Source organism: Podarcis cretensis (assembly GCF_951804945.1).
Source record: "Podarcis cretensis genome assembly, chromosome: 10".
Lineage (NCBI taxonomy): Eukaryota > Metazoa > Chordata > Lepidosauria > Squamata > Lacertidae > Podarcis > Podarcis cretensis.
In genome coordinates, this window is record NC_137179.1 from 41,757,499 (window position 1) to 41,771,167 (window position 13,669).

General features: G+C 43.0%; 1 protein-coding gene across 4 annotated transcripts in view; it reads left to right on the forward strand.

The window, feature by feature from the left end:
• The first annotated feature begins 941 nt into the window (after positions 1–941).
• Positions 942–13,669, forward strand: part of LIN7A (lin-7 homolog A, crumbs cell polarity complex component) — a 44,979-nt gene continuing 32,251 nt past the window's right edge. For 2 of the 4 annotated variants that reach the window (XM_079992071.1, XM_079992072.1), the window contains exons 1-2: positions 942–1,069; positions 12,031–12,149. In XM_079992071.1, the coding sequence (XP_079848197.1) occupies positions 1,021–1,069; positions 12,031–12,149 (168 nt within the window). In that variant the 5' untranslated portion in view covers positions 942–1,020. Of the gene's footprint in view, positions 1,070–7,934; positions 8,144–12,030; positions 12,150–13,669 lie in introns of those variants that run through there. The other 2 variants (XM_079992073.1, XM_079992074.1) reach the window with 2 other exon arrangements.

Sequence of the window (13,669 nt, forward strand, 5' to 3'; positions counted from 1 at the left end):
TAGTATCCACCTACAGGGAGTATCTAATTTTCCTTCTTCCTTCCTCCACAGCTTGTGTGGCCCACTTTCTTGGTTCATCTCAGGTTATCTGTGCTGTGCCTTGTTTGCTCCTGCATGAGGGACACTGTGGTATCTGACATTATGTGTTATTCAGAGGGGCAGTGGTACAGCTAGGGCTGAGTCTTAGGGTAAAATGTAGGCTTGGCATCCTGTGTCTCCTGGGATTGATGCCGATTGCATCCTTTCCAAATAATTTTTTTTTAAAAAAAAACATTGTATTGTCTGGGGTTGTAGGTGCTCATTTTATGATTTTTACTTCATCCTTTTCTACAGCAACCCAGCACTTATTCGCAAGTCAGGAGCAAACCTCCACTTTACTATGATTGAAGTGGGTTTAAAGTGAAAAACTGCGCATAGAGTCTTTCTTTCAAAACGGGGTTGGCAAATTTGTTCGGTTTGTTTGTTACACATTATCCTATCAGGTCCAGAAATGTAGAAACAGTCCTAAAACATGGGATTTTTATTTTTATTTTTTGGAGCGGGGAGCAGGAGGGAAGAAGTGCCAGTTCTGCTACTCCCAACTGAAGTCACACACAGGTCGTCTGAACGGTGCCATCCCTAGGACGAGGGTCCAGAATCTTAAAGCCACCACCTCATGACCTGGAAGGGGAGGTGGGAATGGCAGAAGCGGGCTGTGCGCGTCCAGGCTCCTTCCAGCTCCCGTGAGTCTTTGCACGTCTCCCCTCAAACTCCGCTCACGCCCTGGCTGTTGCCCGGGGATGCGGCTGGCCTCGGCGTGACCCCTGCCTGCCTGCCGCTCTTCCCCTTTTCCCGCCCGCCTGACAACTGCCCCGTCCGCTCGCCGCTGCGCCCTCGCGCCCCCCTCCCGGCCACGCGCGTCTCCCCCGCGCCCCCTCCCCCTCCTCCTCCTCGCGTAGCCCCACCCTCGCCGCTCCCAGCCACCCTCTCCCGCCTCACACTGGAGCCGAGCGTCATTTCAGCCTCAGCGGCGCTGCAGACATGGCGACGACGACGCTGACAGCCGTCCAGCCGCTCACTTTGGACCGAGGTAAGCGCGCCACTGCCGCCGCCTCAGGTCCGCCCTGCCTTGCTCGCTGAGGGGGGCGGCCTCCGAGGATGCCTTCTCCGTCCGGGACCATTGGAGCCCCACTGCTGCTGCTGCTGCCGCTGCTGTTTCCACGAAAGGGTCCTGGGAACCGAGCCATCCTTGAGAGGCTGCCTCGCTTTTGGCCGAAGGAGCCGAGAGCAGTTGGGCAAGTGCGCCGAGGAGGGAGCCGTGACCTGCCGGCGGTGACCTCTCTCTTGAACCCTGGGCCGGCGCCAAGCGTCCGGCTTTTGCCGGACGGGAAAGGGCAGCCGCGAGGCTGGGAGAAGGGCGCCGGCAGCCGAGCGGCTGGGATCAGCTGTGGCTTCCGATGAGCGCGGAGGGAGACTCGAGGCAGCGAGCGAATGGGGCTCGGGGTGGGAGGATGAAAAAGAGGGAAACTTTGTGTGAGCTTCTGCGCCAGTTTGGGAAGACTGGGGTTGCCCCAGGTCACCAGGATCCCGTTGCCTGGAGATCAGGGACTCGCGGGTGTCCCTACCTGCACCAAAATGGCAGGTTTCTTAGGAAGAGCCCTGTCGCCAGAAAGAAATGCAAAAGCCCACAGTCCAGAACAGCAATCGGTGTGGAGGAGATTCGCAACTCCACACGTAAGCATGCATTGGAAATGCATTGGGAGGGGGAAGCTACTCATTTGTCACAGTTTGGCCGCACAAGGATTACTAATGTGGTTCGGAGTAATCAGTCTTCATTGCTGTTTACTTATTTCGCTGCATAGCATGGCCCGGAGCTGATTTCTCCTTGCAGTGTACTGATGTATCCACAGCAGTGGTAGAGGAACTGTGGATTACTTTTCGGTGGCTCTTTTCGCCCATCGTCACGTCCTCCATCAAGCATCTGCTAGAAAAATAAGCTCTCGCAGGGTGAGAAAAGGCTTGCACGTGTACAGAACCAGAATCAAAGCTGATTTGAAAGCTCTTGTGCTTCTGATCGCAGTCTGTATTGTATTGCATTGCGCTGCTATGGTGAAGCTTATGGTGTCAATTGGCTGAGCTGGTGTGATGCCATGGAATAACTAAACCTGTTCCCAAACTGTCAGAATGTTTGCAGTCTGGTTCCTGTGAGAAAAGAGAAAGCTGGCAGTTTGGCTGAAATTAAACCCTAATAGAGACCTTAGGAAAGGAAGAGCATGCCAAAAAGCAGGGGGCAGGAATCTGAAACCCTCCTGATGTTGATGTGCTACAACTCCCTTCAATCCCTGATGATCACTTTAGCTGGGGAAGATAGGAGTTGAATTCCAGTAATACCTGGAGGGCCACAGGTTCCTCAGCCCTGTACTGAGAAATGGAAAACTCACTTGGAGAAGACCCCCAAGATACAGAAACTGAGGAGCGGAGAGCCCAGAGTCAAGGAAAGGGCAGGTAGAAGTGACAGCCCTGGGGTGGGGGGGGGAGTATTGGTGACTGGAGACTATTGTGGAGATAGGTCTGCCAGATCTATAGCCTTAGAGAGACTATACCTTTAAGAATTTCATACAAGGGGAAATTTGTTACCTTGGTTTAATTTAGTTAAACTAGCCACTTCATTCCTTCCCTGTAGGCTTCTAATTTGATACTACTGCTGTTTGTAGTGGGAGCATGGTATATCACTAAAGACAGCTAATTGATTGGTTGTTAGTCAAATTTCTCCCCCACCTTTCCTTCAAAGAAGAATATTCTTCTTCTTCATTGCACTGAGAATAACCCTGTAAGGTGGGCTAAACTGAGAGATAGTGACTGGCCCAAGCTCACTCACTGAGCTTAATGACTGAGTGGGGATTTAAATATCCTTCCAGTCTAATAACCACTATACCACACTTTTCCCATTTAGCATCTGTTACATTATCACTGTCATCCTTGATGCTGCAACTGAGGAATACTGTTGCACTCTTCACTGCTATAATTAAGTTACAAGGCAGAATTACTGAAGTTGCATTTATTTTAAAAACTTAACAAAATAAATGAAGTTTTGTATTGTAAACCTACTGTTACACTGGGGATAAAAAATGGTTAAATGATAAAATCTTTTAAATACTTTAAAAGATTGACATAGTTCCTAATAGGCATTTGGCCTATTGTGCTTTCTTGAAATATAGGGGTATTGTGCTTACCTGAAACAGGTAAGAATAATAATTTGCTTTCTTATTTTCTGTTTAACACTACTTATTTGTGCATTCTACTGAATTAAATCAAATAAATTCCATCCACATGGTTTCAGAGTCTTTAAAGCATTTCATTTTTTTAATCTTGATCTGTATGGATTAAGCTTCCTAAAGAATTTTAAAGTCTTGTACTTGATTTGGGAATGATTAAAGCCAGTGTCTTCATTATAATTGTATGCTCTGTAGAGGATTACAACAGACTCTAAAAACAAGACAGAGAGGTTCCTGCTGTACATTCAATGTAAAAAAGAAATGTTCAGTCTCCATTTAAAATTTAGACAGTCTCTACTTTGTTGGATTCTGATGAAGAGCAGAGGAATTTATAATATGATGTCCATAATTACGGCACATTGCTTAAAATTGATTTCTGAAATGTGTGGTTTATGGCACACAAATCAAACAAAGGAAAGCTTAGATAAAGTGTTAGATAAAGAAAAGGGAGAGCATTGGTTAGGAGGAAGAATGTGTGTTTTCTTCTTTTTAGAAGCTCAGTGTGTAATCTGCAGCTCCACCTCTGTGGTGACCACATTAAGCAGGATAAATATTTCCTGGCAAAAGGCTGAACAGATGGCAATCCATTAGGAAGCACAGCTTTTCAAAGGAAAGTATCACACAACCATGACCCTTATTTATTTTTAAAGGCTAGCAAACTAAAGTTAGATGTAATTACACTTCTGTCTTTTTACACGTAGGTTGCAGGTGGAACTTGCATAAGAGTGTATAGAAAAGGTACAGAAATGCCCTTGCTTGGGGTCCCAGTTGGCAAGGCAAGTTATACATAAAACAATGAAAATATTGTTTGGAGGTGGGAGGTAGTATCACCAGTTACATAAATCTGAGAACATACTTGAAAACTCTTGCTATTAAAAAACTTCAGAATGATAGCTGTACAGGTGAGTCAAAATTTAATTAATACTGATGTTTTACTAAAACAGTCTGAACTTTCCAATGTTTTGAATTTTGCAAATGAAAATGACATTAAATAACATTTAGTAGCAGTGATGATCTGCATGTTTACATAAATGCATAAACAGGCCCTAGTGTTGCCATGCTAATACTCACAGTTTTGACATTGCAACATATAGTGCTACTTAGGGTAAATAGTAGTTCCCAGACAAACAGCAAGGAAATAGCAAGAAGGTAGAGGCGTGCTTCTTAGATTTATACTATCCATTCATATGAAGTATAAAAAACAACATTAGCTGCATTAGTAGTAAGGGTGACAACTTTGGCAAGCCTTCACCTCAGAAAAAATGCCTACTAAATGCTGATGTGGAGGGGAACCAAAATTGCTTTCTTTTCAGCATTTAAGGTGGCAGGGATGGGGAACTTCTGGTCCTCTGGGCATTGCTGGACTACAATTCCCATCATTCCTAATGATTGGCCATGCTGGTTGCAATTGATGGGTGTTGGAATCCAACAATGTATGAGGGAGCAGCCACAGATTCCTCATCACAATAATAGAGTAAAAAGTGCAGCCACATATTGGATATGACTGCTTCTGCTACACAGGTGTCCGTCCAGTATCTTTCAAGTACTGGAGTCCTGCAAAAATACCAGATATACCGCTGGTCCACATGGCACAGGATAGAGAGGAGACAGTGAGCAACTGAGAAAAGGTTCTAGCACCAAGGTGCTCTCCTTCCCATTCTTCATGCTTCAGCCCAGTTCTCAACTCTACCACTGGGTGTGTATTTATCCTGCATTCCAACTGATGTCTGCATAGGGAAATTCACAGGACAGGTGTAAAGATGTTGCCATTTACTCAGTCATGCAACAGAGGAGTTGAAAACAGCTCTACCTCCAGTGCTGCTTGATTCCTGGTTCTATTCTTGCACAGACATAAATACCAGAGGTGGTGGTTTGGTCAGCAGTTGGAGAAGAATCCCTTGTATTTACCAATATGCTCCCTGTAGGGCTTCCCAGTGTACGGTGGGGTAGTATCTGCATTTGAGGATTGTGGCAACAGGGACCTCCTTTATGCAAAACAGTATACTTAGCTATGTCATCTCTTGAAGAAAACTGCTTTGATTTTTCTGATTACCATTGAATGAATGATAGCTGTTTTGCTATCATGGCTTTACACTGACGGGAGTGGCAGGATTTTGTCTTGAGTTAGGATACGACCTGGACAAAGGGGGTCACTCTTCCGATCCTGCCCTCAGATTGTAATAATTACACTGGTGAAACACAGTCACTCTGCCATTGTAACCTGTAGCTACTACCAAGTAAGCATGTACAAGATTGCAGTCTCAATTGCCTGTGCCAGAGTGAATCCCATTGAAATCAATGGGGCAAACTTTGGGGCAGCCAGATAATGCATAGAATTTCTCTGTTAGTTGCAACTCTGTCTTCTGCTAATTTGAGTATAGGAGTGCAGACAATGTAAAATATTACCAGTCACTAAAGAAGATTCCCTTTTCTTGTACTAATAGCAAGATAAAATCATGCCTTATTTTTTTTCACGCAAGAGTGACAATTAGATACAAATCCTATACAAAACACCATAAAGCAATTCAAATCTAAAAAGCCTTTCCCCCCCCCACTGCTGTAAATCCTTGAATGCTAATTTAATAGTGGTAGATTACTTGAATCTCAAACACAGGAATTAATTTCTTTAATTTCTGCCAGCATATATCTTCTCTACCTGCAAAACTGTCTTGCACAACTTCTCTGTTGGGTAGAATGCATTTCCGAAATAATGAAAAATTTTAATCACTTTATAGTTTAATCTCACAGGCATTGCCATTTAGCTTGCATGGAGCTGTTCTGGCAGAACAAGGAACGTGCTGCAGTGCAACTAACCAGGAGATTGAATTGCAGATGTTCCAGGGTTTAAGGGATTTGGAAGGCAAAAGATCATGTGGCACATAGTGGGTAAGGCTGAATGGTGGAGCATAGTAAGGGAGAAACTGAGAATGGAGAGAGGCATAGCAGAGTGAAAGGAGAGAAGTGAAACATATAATTAGCCACTAGCCACTGCCAGTAAATTCATTAAGTGCCAATACATGATGAATTCATTATGAGAGGCAAAATTTAGTATCCTAAAAAGTACATATGGGCTCTACTGATTTGAAAACATCCGTCGAGTGTTTGGTAGTTGGCTGAACCTAGTATGAAATATATTGAGACCTTTCAGGAGAACAATTAAGTAGGCCAGTTTTTCAGGCAAATCTGAAGGCAGTTAATGTGAGAGCAAAGTAATAATCTCAGAACTGCAACACCCAAAAGGACATGAAACAGTTGTTGATATATGGTGAGCGGGGTGGGGCGGGGGGAAGAGGAGGCAAAGAGAAAGGATGACTACCTGAATCTTAACAGCCTCATATGTAGGCTTGCTCCCTAAGGTGATACTATGCTTCCGAGGTTGGAGATAGACTTTTACCAGCAGTTAGATGAGGGCTGTGATGAAGGTACCAAGGGATCTTTCTGTGCCAGGAGAGGCTGTTGAATAGCTTTGCAGTTGTTGTCTGCATTGGTTGCTGAAAGGAGGAAGAAAGGCTAATGCAGGTGGAATAGAGGCAGATTGCATATGTTCCTTCAGTAATAATATATGAATCGACTTTTAAGTTATCTAGATGAAACATCCAATATCGCATTATGGATGGCTTGAGGTAGCACCCTCTATATAGCCTCCTACTTTCGGCAAATTGCAGACCTGATCTTTTCCTTACTTGCATTAAGACATCATTAATGTCCCTTTGATACACAGAACGTACAGTTCCTCTTGTTGCCACAGATACACATGCCGCTACGTTGTCCATTAATCTTTCATCAAAGCTGTTAGCTGTAAACAAGGCAAATGGGAGACTGAGGTGGGTTTACTCTAAAACCATCCAGAAATTAATACATGGGAGTATGGCATCAAAATAATGCAAACTTGTCGGCAATGATTCATCTTGCTCTCAAATCTGTCCTAAGATATTTGAAAGGCTTTCCACTACAAAGTTCGCAAAGCTCAACCTCATTTTCTTCCTCTGTCTAAATGCAAATAACTTGTGAATGGGCTGGATATGTCGAAACATAGAGATAAAGAATAAAGAGAGAGACCTGAATATATAAAATGTATAAATGAGTATAAAATGATCCCTCGATATGAACATTCAAAACAGGATAATGACAGAATCCTATAATCGCAACCCACAAGCTGGAATATGGTTTTCATACTATAATTCTAAATTTTTCCTTTTTATTTCCTATTTCCTCCCTTTTCATTGGTTATTTGCTTGCTTTTAAGCCATGAATATTTTTATTCAAGTACAGACATGAATTTATGGATTTTTTACTCAGTTTATGCAAGCAGTAATTCTGTAGAAAAAGTATTAAAAAGCTCTGGCCATTTCATTGTATGGGAAAAAAGCGAACTATAATGTTGATTGTCTAAGTCTTGTTTATTAGAGCAGTGGCCATGGTGACTCAGACAAGTTGTCTTTGATCCCCTGGGGTGAACTGCAATTGCAGGGCAGGGGCAAGTGAGAGAGAAGAGAATGGAGGCAAGGAATTACTTACTGGCCAATTTCAAATTAAGAGGACAAAACCTGTAGATTTTTAAAGACAAGTTGATCTGTCCTCGTGTGCCTGCTGGGTTTACTTTTTGCAGGAGGGTGTAGTTCTGATTGGGGTGGAGGAGAGGGAGGTGCTGGCCTTGCCAGCCATTAAAAGGACTCCAAAGCTTTCAAATGTTGTGCCATGTCCACCCACCCCAGCCCAACAAGGAGCAAATGCCAACCCTCAGCCTTTTTGGTCACAGACCTTCCCAGAGCAGGGCTCCATATCAAGGACTCTGCACAACAAAGAGGGGAGGGGAAGTGTGAGCCCCCAACCAATCACAACAGCAATAGCAAGCACAGGAGACAGTCAACTCAAGGTTTGCCCAGCAAGTACATATGCACAAGAACTTCCAAAAATACTAGGATATGATGCAAGTGGTGACACCAACAGAAGAGGAGGGTTTTATCACATGGTGGTGGATGCTCCCTGGGTGGTGGTTAGACTGGCCTTTTTATATCCTGGGACAGAAGCAAGAGGTGAGCTGGGGCAGGGGGCTCTCTGGCTGCCCAGTGCCAGCTGCAAACTCCAACAGTGACTGAAGCCAGAGCAGGCACACGTGTTCTTTTTCCAGAGAAGCCGCAGGAGTCTAGCTTCCTGCCTGTGTATGGAGTAGGGGCCAGAGAGATGCTTTTCAATTGTACTTTGAAATCAAGGGAGACTAGGGGAGAGGGAGCCAACTGGCTGCTCAGGGCTAGCATCTTGTCTCATAGACAGTGGCGTAGCGTGGGGGTGCAGGGGGGCGGCTGCACCGGGCGCAACATCTGGGGGGGGTGCACTCACACTCGCAGCTCTCTGCCCCTACTAAAATCCATGGGTTAGGGGGCACAAATTACTTGCCTTGCCCCGGGTGCTGACAACCCACACTACGCCACTGCTCATAGATTCCACTCCTACCAATGTACTTCACCCATTTGATCACATTGTGGTCACTGTAGTTCAGCTTTGGCTCAAAGACTTTCAGCAAGTGTACCTTCAGCAAGGTAGATTCTCGAAAATCCCATACTCTGAAAGATACTGCCCTTGTGGCACAAAACAGGTCAAATCCATCACACACATTTTATTTAATTGCCTATTTTATGCAGGAATATATGATAAGTATTTGACCCCCTTACCGAAGAGGAGATTTATCGCAAAGACTCTTCCAGAGTGTCTTATCTGCTGAACGATTGTAGCAATGATATTGTGGAGAATGTGGCAAGATTTTTGAGTGACGCTATGAAATTATGTCACCATAGGTCCTAAGAGCCATCTTTGTACCTTATGATGTCCTGATAGTTTTATCTTAAAGTATCTCCTACTATGTTTCGTTAACTGTGTTGTGTTCTGATCCATGTATATCCATGCACTTTTTATGCCAATAAAGGAGATTGATTGCATAATTTCTCATCCCAGCAAAGCCATAGACTTATCAGCATTTAATCCTCATTATATCACACTGTGTAGAACAGCCAGGAATCTGTCTTGTTCAATGCGAGTTGATTTCCATACTTGTAAAGAGTGACTGTTGGTTTTAATTAGTGTTGTTCTGAACCCTATTCTCCAGTAACTGAAAAGTTTTATTTCAGTGCAAAATATGTTTCTATTTGCCTGGCTCTTTCTTGTGGCACTTTTCTTTAAAAATTCAGTGAATGCAGGGTTCAGCTTACCTTATCATTGCATGGGGATTAAACATTAAAATAAAGATTAAACATTCATCCAGTGCTCTTGAACCTTCTGGGCTGCATGCATATCTTGATCTGGAAGGAAAAAAACCATAGGAGAATTTACTTCACTATGCTTTATTCTGAGCTTTAACTGAGGCACAGGAAGTTAAGGAGGCTGGCTACCAAGCATCTCAGATTGACACAGTCACTGATTTTATTTTTAAATCTACACTTTTTTTAAAAAACGTAAAAAGACTTCATGTAAAAAACAACAGTTGTTGGGTTCATAATAGGTAGCTCCCCCACCTCCCTGTGCTTACATGGAAGCTCAGCTGAAGGCATCGTGGGATTTCCAGGAAAAATGGACACCCAGGAAGGCTGGAGAGATTATTTTTGGAACAAAAGAAAGCACGTTCAAAGGTAGCCCACGGCCACCTTAGCAGCCAGTAATCACAACAAAACCCCATGAGACTGTACCTCCCCACCCATGAGAATTTCACAAAAATCTTATTCCTATTTCAAAATTTTTGGTTACAATTTTTCTCATCAAAAATAGATGGGAAATGGGGGGGGGGGAATAGGAGAGATTTTTGGCACAGCACTTGTTTTAACACTTCATTACAGCTATTCCCAGGTTTTAGCATAATGTGTGTTCTGGCGTGGATTTGTTGTGTAGCCTGGATGCTATACAAACCTCCTGCCACACCGAAAGGTATACATGAATTGGCTCTGTGTCTTCCTGGTAAATGCATGTGCTCACTTCTACTGATAGTAAGACTGGGACAAACCACTGCCTGACCAGTGGAGAGCTGTTGCCAGTCAGAGCAGAGAGCGCCCTGTTCTAGTTGGATCAGTGGTCTGGCTCAGTAGAAGGCAACTGAGGTGTTCAAATATTTTGCTCCACCATAAAAAAAAATATGTATTATTATTATCACATCTTATCTGAACTGTATGACCCTCAAATCAAGTTACAGTGTGTTTATGTAAGAACTCAAATGTTAGCATTATATACATTAATATTTGCTAAATTATCCATTGCAGAACTCTGGTTATAGCACAGACATTAATTTATACATTACTTGAAATAGGAAGGCCTGGGGGAAAACCCACAGAAAAATATGGAGAGGGGGGAGGGGTCCTCTCGCCCATTTTTTTCCATTTCCTTCCAATTTTTAAAGAAGTAAATAAGGGGGGGGGGGGAAATGGAGTAAAACTGGGTCCCACCTGTTTTTTTCCCTCAAGCCTTCGCATCTCTAGACCAAACAGGAGAAAATGATACTGTCTTTAAAGCTGTAGTTTTCCCTTATCCCATCAGTCAATCAAAATCAGGACCAGACCTTCACATTATACATGCAGCTCACAAAATAGCAAGACAAGAAGGCAGCAAGCATGCCAGCAAGCAACTTTTTATCATGCAAACATGGGGCACCTGCTGATAAACAGCTCTTCGTCCCATTATTGTGGTCATTGCATTTCTGTCCCTCTGGGCAGCGGACAGAAGGTTGATCTGCTTTGGCAGGTCTTGTCACCAGAATGAGTGAGGAACGGGGTCAGAGCCATCATCTCTTCTCTCCATTAGTGTTGCCGAAGTTGAGCCATCTGTGGGCCATGCATTAGGTGATGAGATCCTTGCATTCAGCCTAGTGCTCTGCATTAGGATCGAAAGAGGAACATTATTAATGCTAATAGCCTTGAAAGGTATCCAAACCAACCTAGGAATAACAAAATGACCAGGTCTGCCATGGGAGTTAGGAGGGACCTTGGAGGTCATTTGATCCACTTTTTCCCAAACCTGGGTCTCCAGCTGTTTTCGAAGCACATTATCCCTCGCTAGCAGGACCAGTGGTCAGGGATGAAGGGAACTGTAGTCCAAAAACAGCTGGAGGCCCAGGTTTGGGAAATCCTGAACTAGTCCAACCCCACTTCAATGCAAAATGTACAAATGCAGGGTGCAACTACAGCACCCTTAGCAGATGGCCATTGGACCACCGGTGGTTTGAATACCACCAGCAAAGGGGAGCCCACCACCTTCTGAGAGGTAATATGTTCCACTGCTGAACAATCCAATGCATTCCATTATCCTGGTAGTCCAGTCCCCACAATTGAATACTCTGCTGCTTTTTTGTTGTTGTTTGAGGGGTGTTTTTTTTCCTTTTTTTTTTACTAAGACAGCCAAAATGAGGGAGAGGTGTATGTCAAACATGTAGGAGCTTGGTGCATTGTGTCAGCTTGTGTGTTGTGTCGTAAGATTTGCCCAAGTGGGCTTACCTGATTAACTACATGATTGACTGTAGGAAAAACTTTCAAAACCCCTTGGGCAATATTTGCTCTTTTCCAATGCCTGCATATATGGCTGCCTAGGATTGCAGCCTAAAGCAATAGTCATATTTTTTTAAAGTCAGTGAAAATGCAGAACTGAACTTGAACAGCCGGAGGGGGGGATTGTGGGGTGGCAAAATCTCACTGTCCAATTTGAAAATTACAGCATATGCTCCTTGGTGTAGCTGAAACAGCAGTAATACAAGTCAAAATGTGACCTTCCCTGACCTTTTGCCTTATTTTTATCTGTTCAGATGTTGCCAGAGCAATTGAACTGCTGGAGAAACTACAAGAAGCTGGAGAAGTACCAGGACACAAGCTGCAGTCACTTAAAAAAGTACTGCAGAGTGAGTTTTGTACAGCTATCAGAGAGGTATGGTAATGAATCGCTGGCCGTATTTATTAATGGGGAGACTCACAATGTGCACGAGCCACTGCACATTATGCTGTATTATGCAAATAAGTGAAAATCGTTCTATTACGTTTCCATAAGAGTCAGCGGCATGTGTCCAGAGACTTACTGCCTCCATAAAAAAAATGAACATTTGTAATAACTCAGGAACCTCGTGAGGTCCAATCATCTGTGTCGAACAAGAGAGACCGGGGTCTTAAGGCACACAGCAGATTCTTAATAAATATGTTCCATTGGGGGAGTAATTTCTATCGCACATAACATAAGGAGATCTTTGTGAGGTGAACTAATTTATAAATCTGCTATCTGATTAAAGAAATATTTGTTTGATTTGTGGGCACAATGCCATGCATGGCTACCAGGAAATGATGTTCAGTGGCACTCTCTCACAGGTAGGAATTTTGATTAATCAATTTAAACCTGCATATCCCCCCCCCCTATGAACAAACAATAATTTTTAAAGGAAAAGTCCAGTTTTATAAATAGATTAATGGTAAGCACCATCTTAGAAGAGGCAAGTGCCTTCTTTAGGTTTTTTTTAAAGTACTTATTTTTCAAATAATCATTTCTAAATTATTTTTAATCTTCTGACTAATTATTCAGTAGCATCTTTCCATGGACAAATTTTCAATTAGCTAATAAACCTTCAACTTACTTAACTGATTAATTGCAGCCCTGTAGATTTACCACTTTGTGATCTGTGGCAGGAAGGAAGGCACTATGGACATCTTCACAACATTGCTGTTACTCATTAGAAAACCATTTATGTTTTCCCTTCTTAATTCCATTAACATGTTCATGTCAGTTTTATAGGTGTTTGGAAGGAAGAGAGAAATTGGTCTGCTTCATAATTTTTAATTACAACAAAGCCTAGAGCCACCTAAACATTAGATGCTCGGCTAAAATAGCCTTAAAGTTGTTGTCCCAGGAGTGTGTTGTCAAACACTCTTTGGAAATAGCAATTTGTACCTAAAAATTAGCAAGTGCCTCCATTTTCTTCCTTGGTCTCTGTGGACTGCCTGCCACTATTCTGATTTATTTATTATCTAAGCAATAGCAGCAGCAACAACACTGGGGTTCCTAGGCAAAAACAGTGCACAGAATGAAACACTGTTTTTAAATGAAGAAATATTTTGATGGCTAACAGAAACAGCAAACACAGTGTACAGTAGTTTAATGTGTATGTTTTTAAATTATTTTAAAGAGAATGTTGCTCTTTTGCAAAAGATTGGTGCTGTCTTTGATTTGCAGTAGCAGCCTTTAATTTGACCAACTAAAAGCTTCTAACTGATGACAGGCTGTATTGTAGCTTTGTCTTTATGTGGTATAGATTTGCCTTTCTGTAATACTACTAGGAATGTCGATTACATTTATATTCATCTGTGAAGAGTGTTTTGAACAGCAGCCAACATGCAGTCCTTTGTAACAGGTGCAAAATTCAGGAAAGCAGAAAATTACTTAGACTGTGATTCACTATCGGT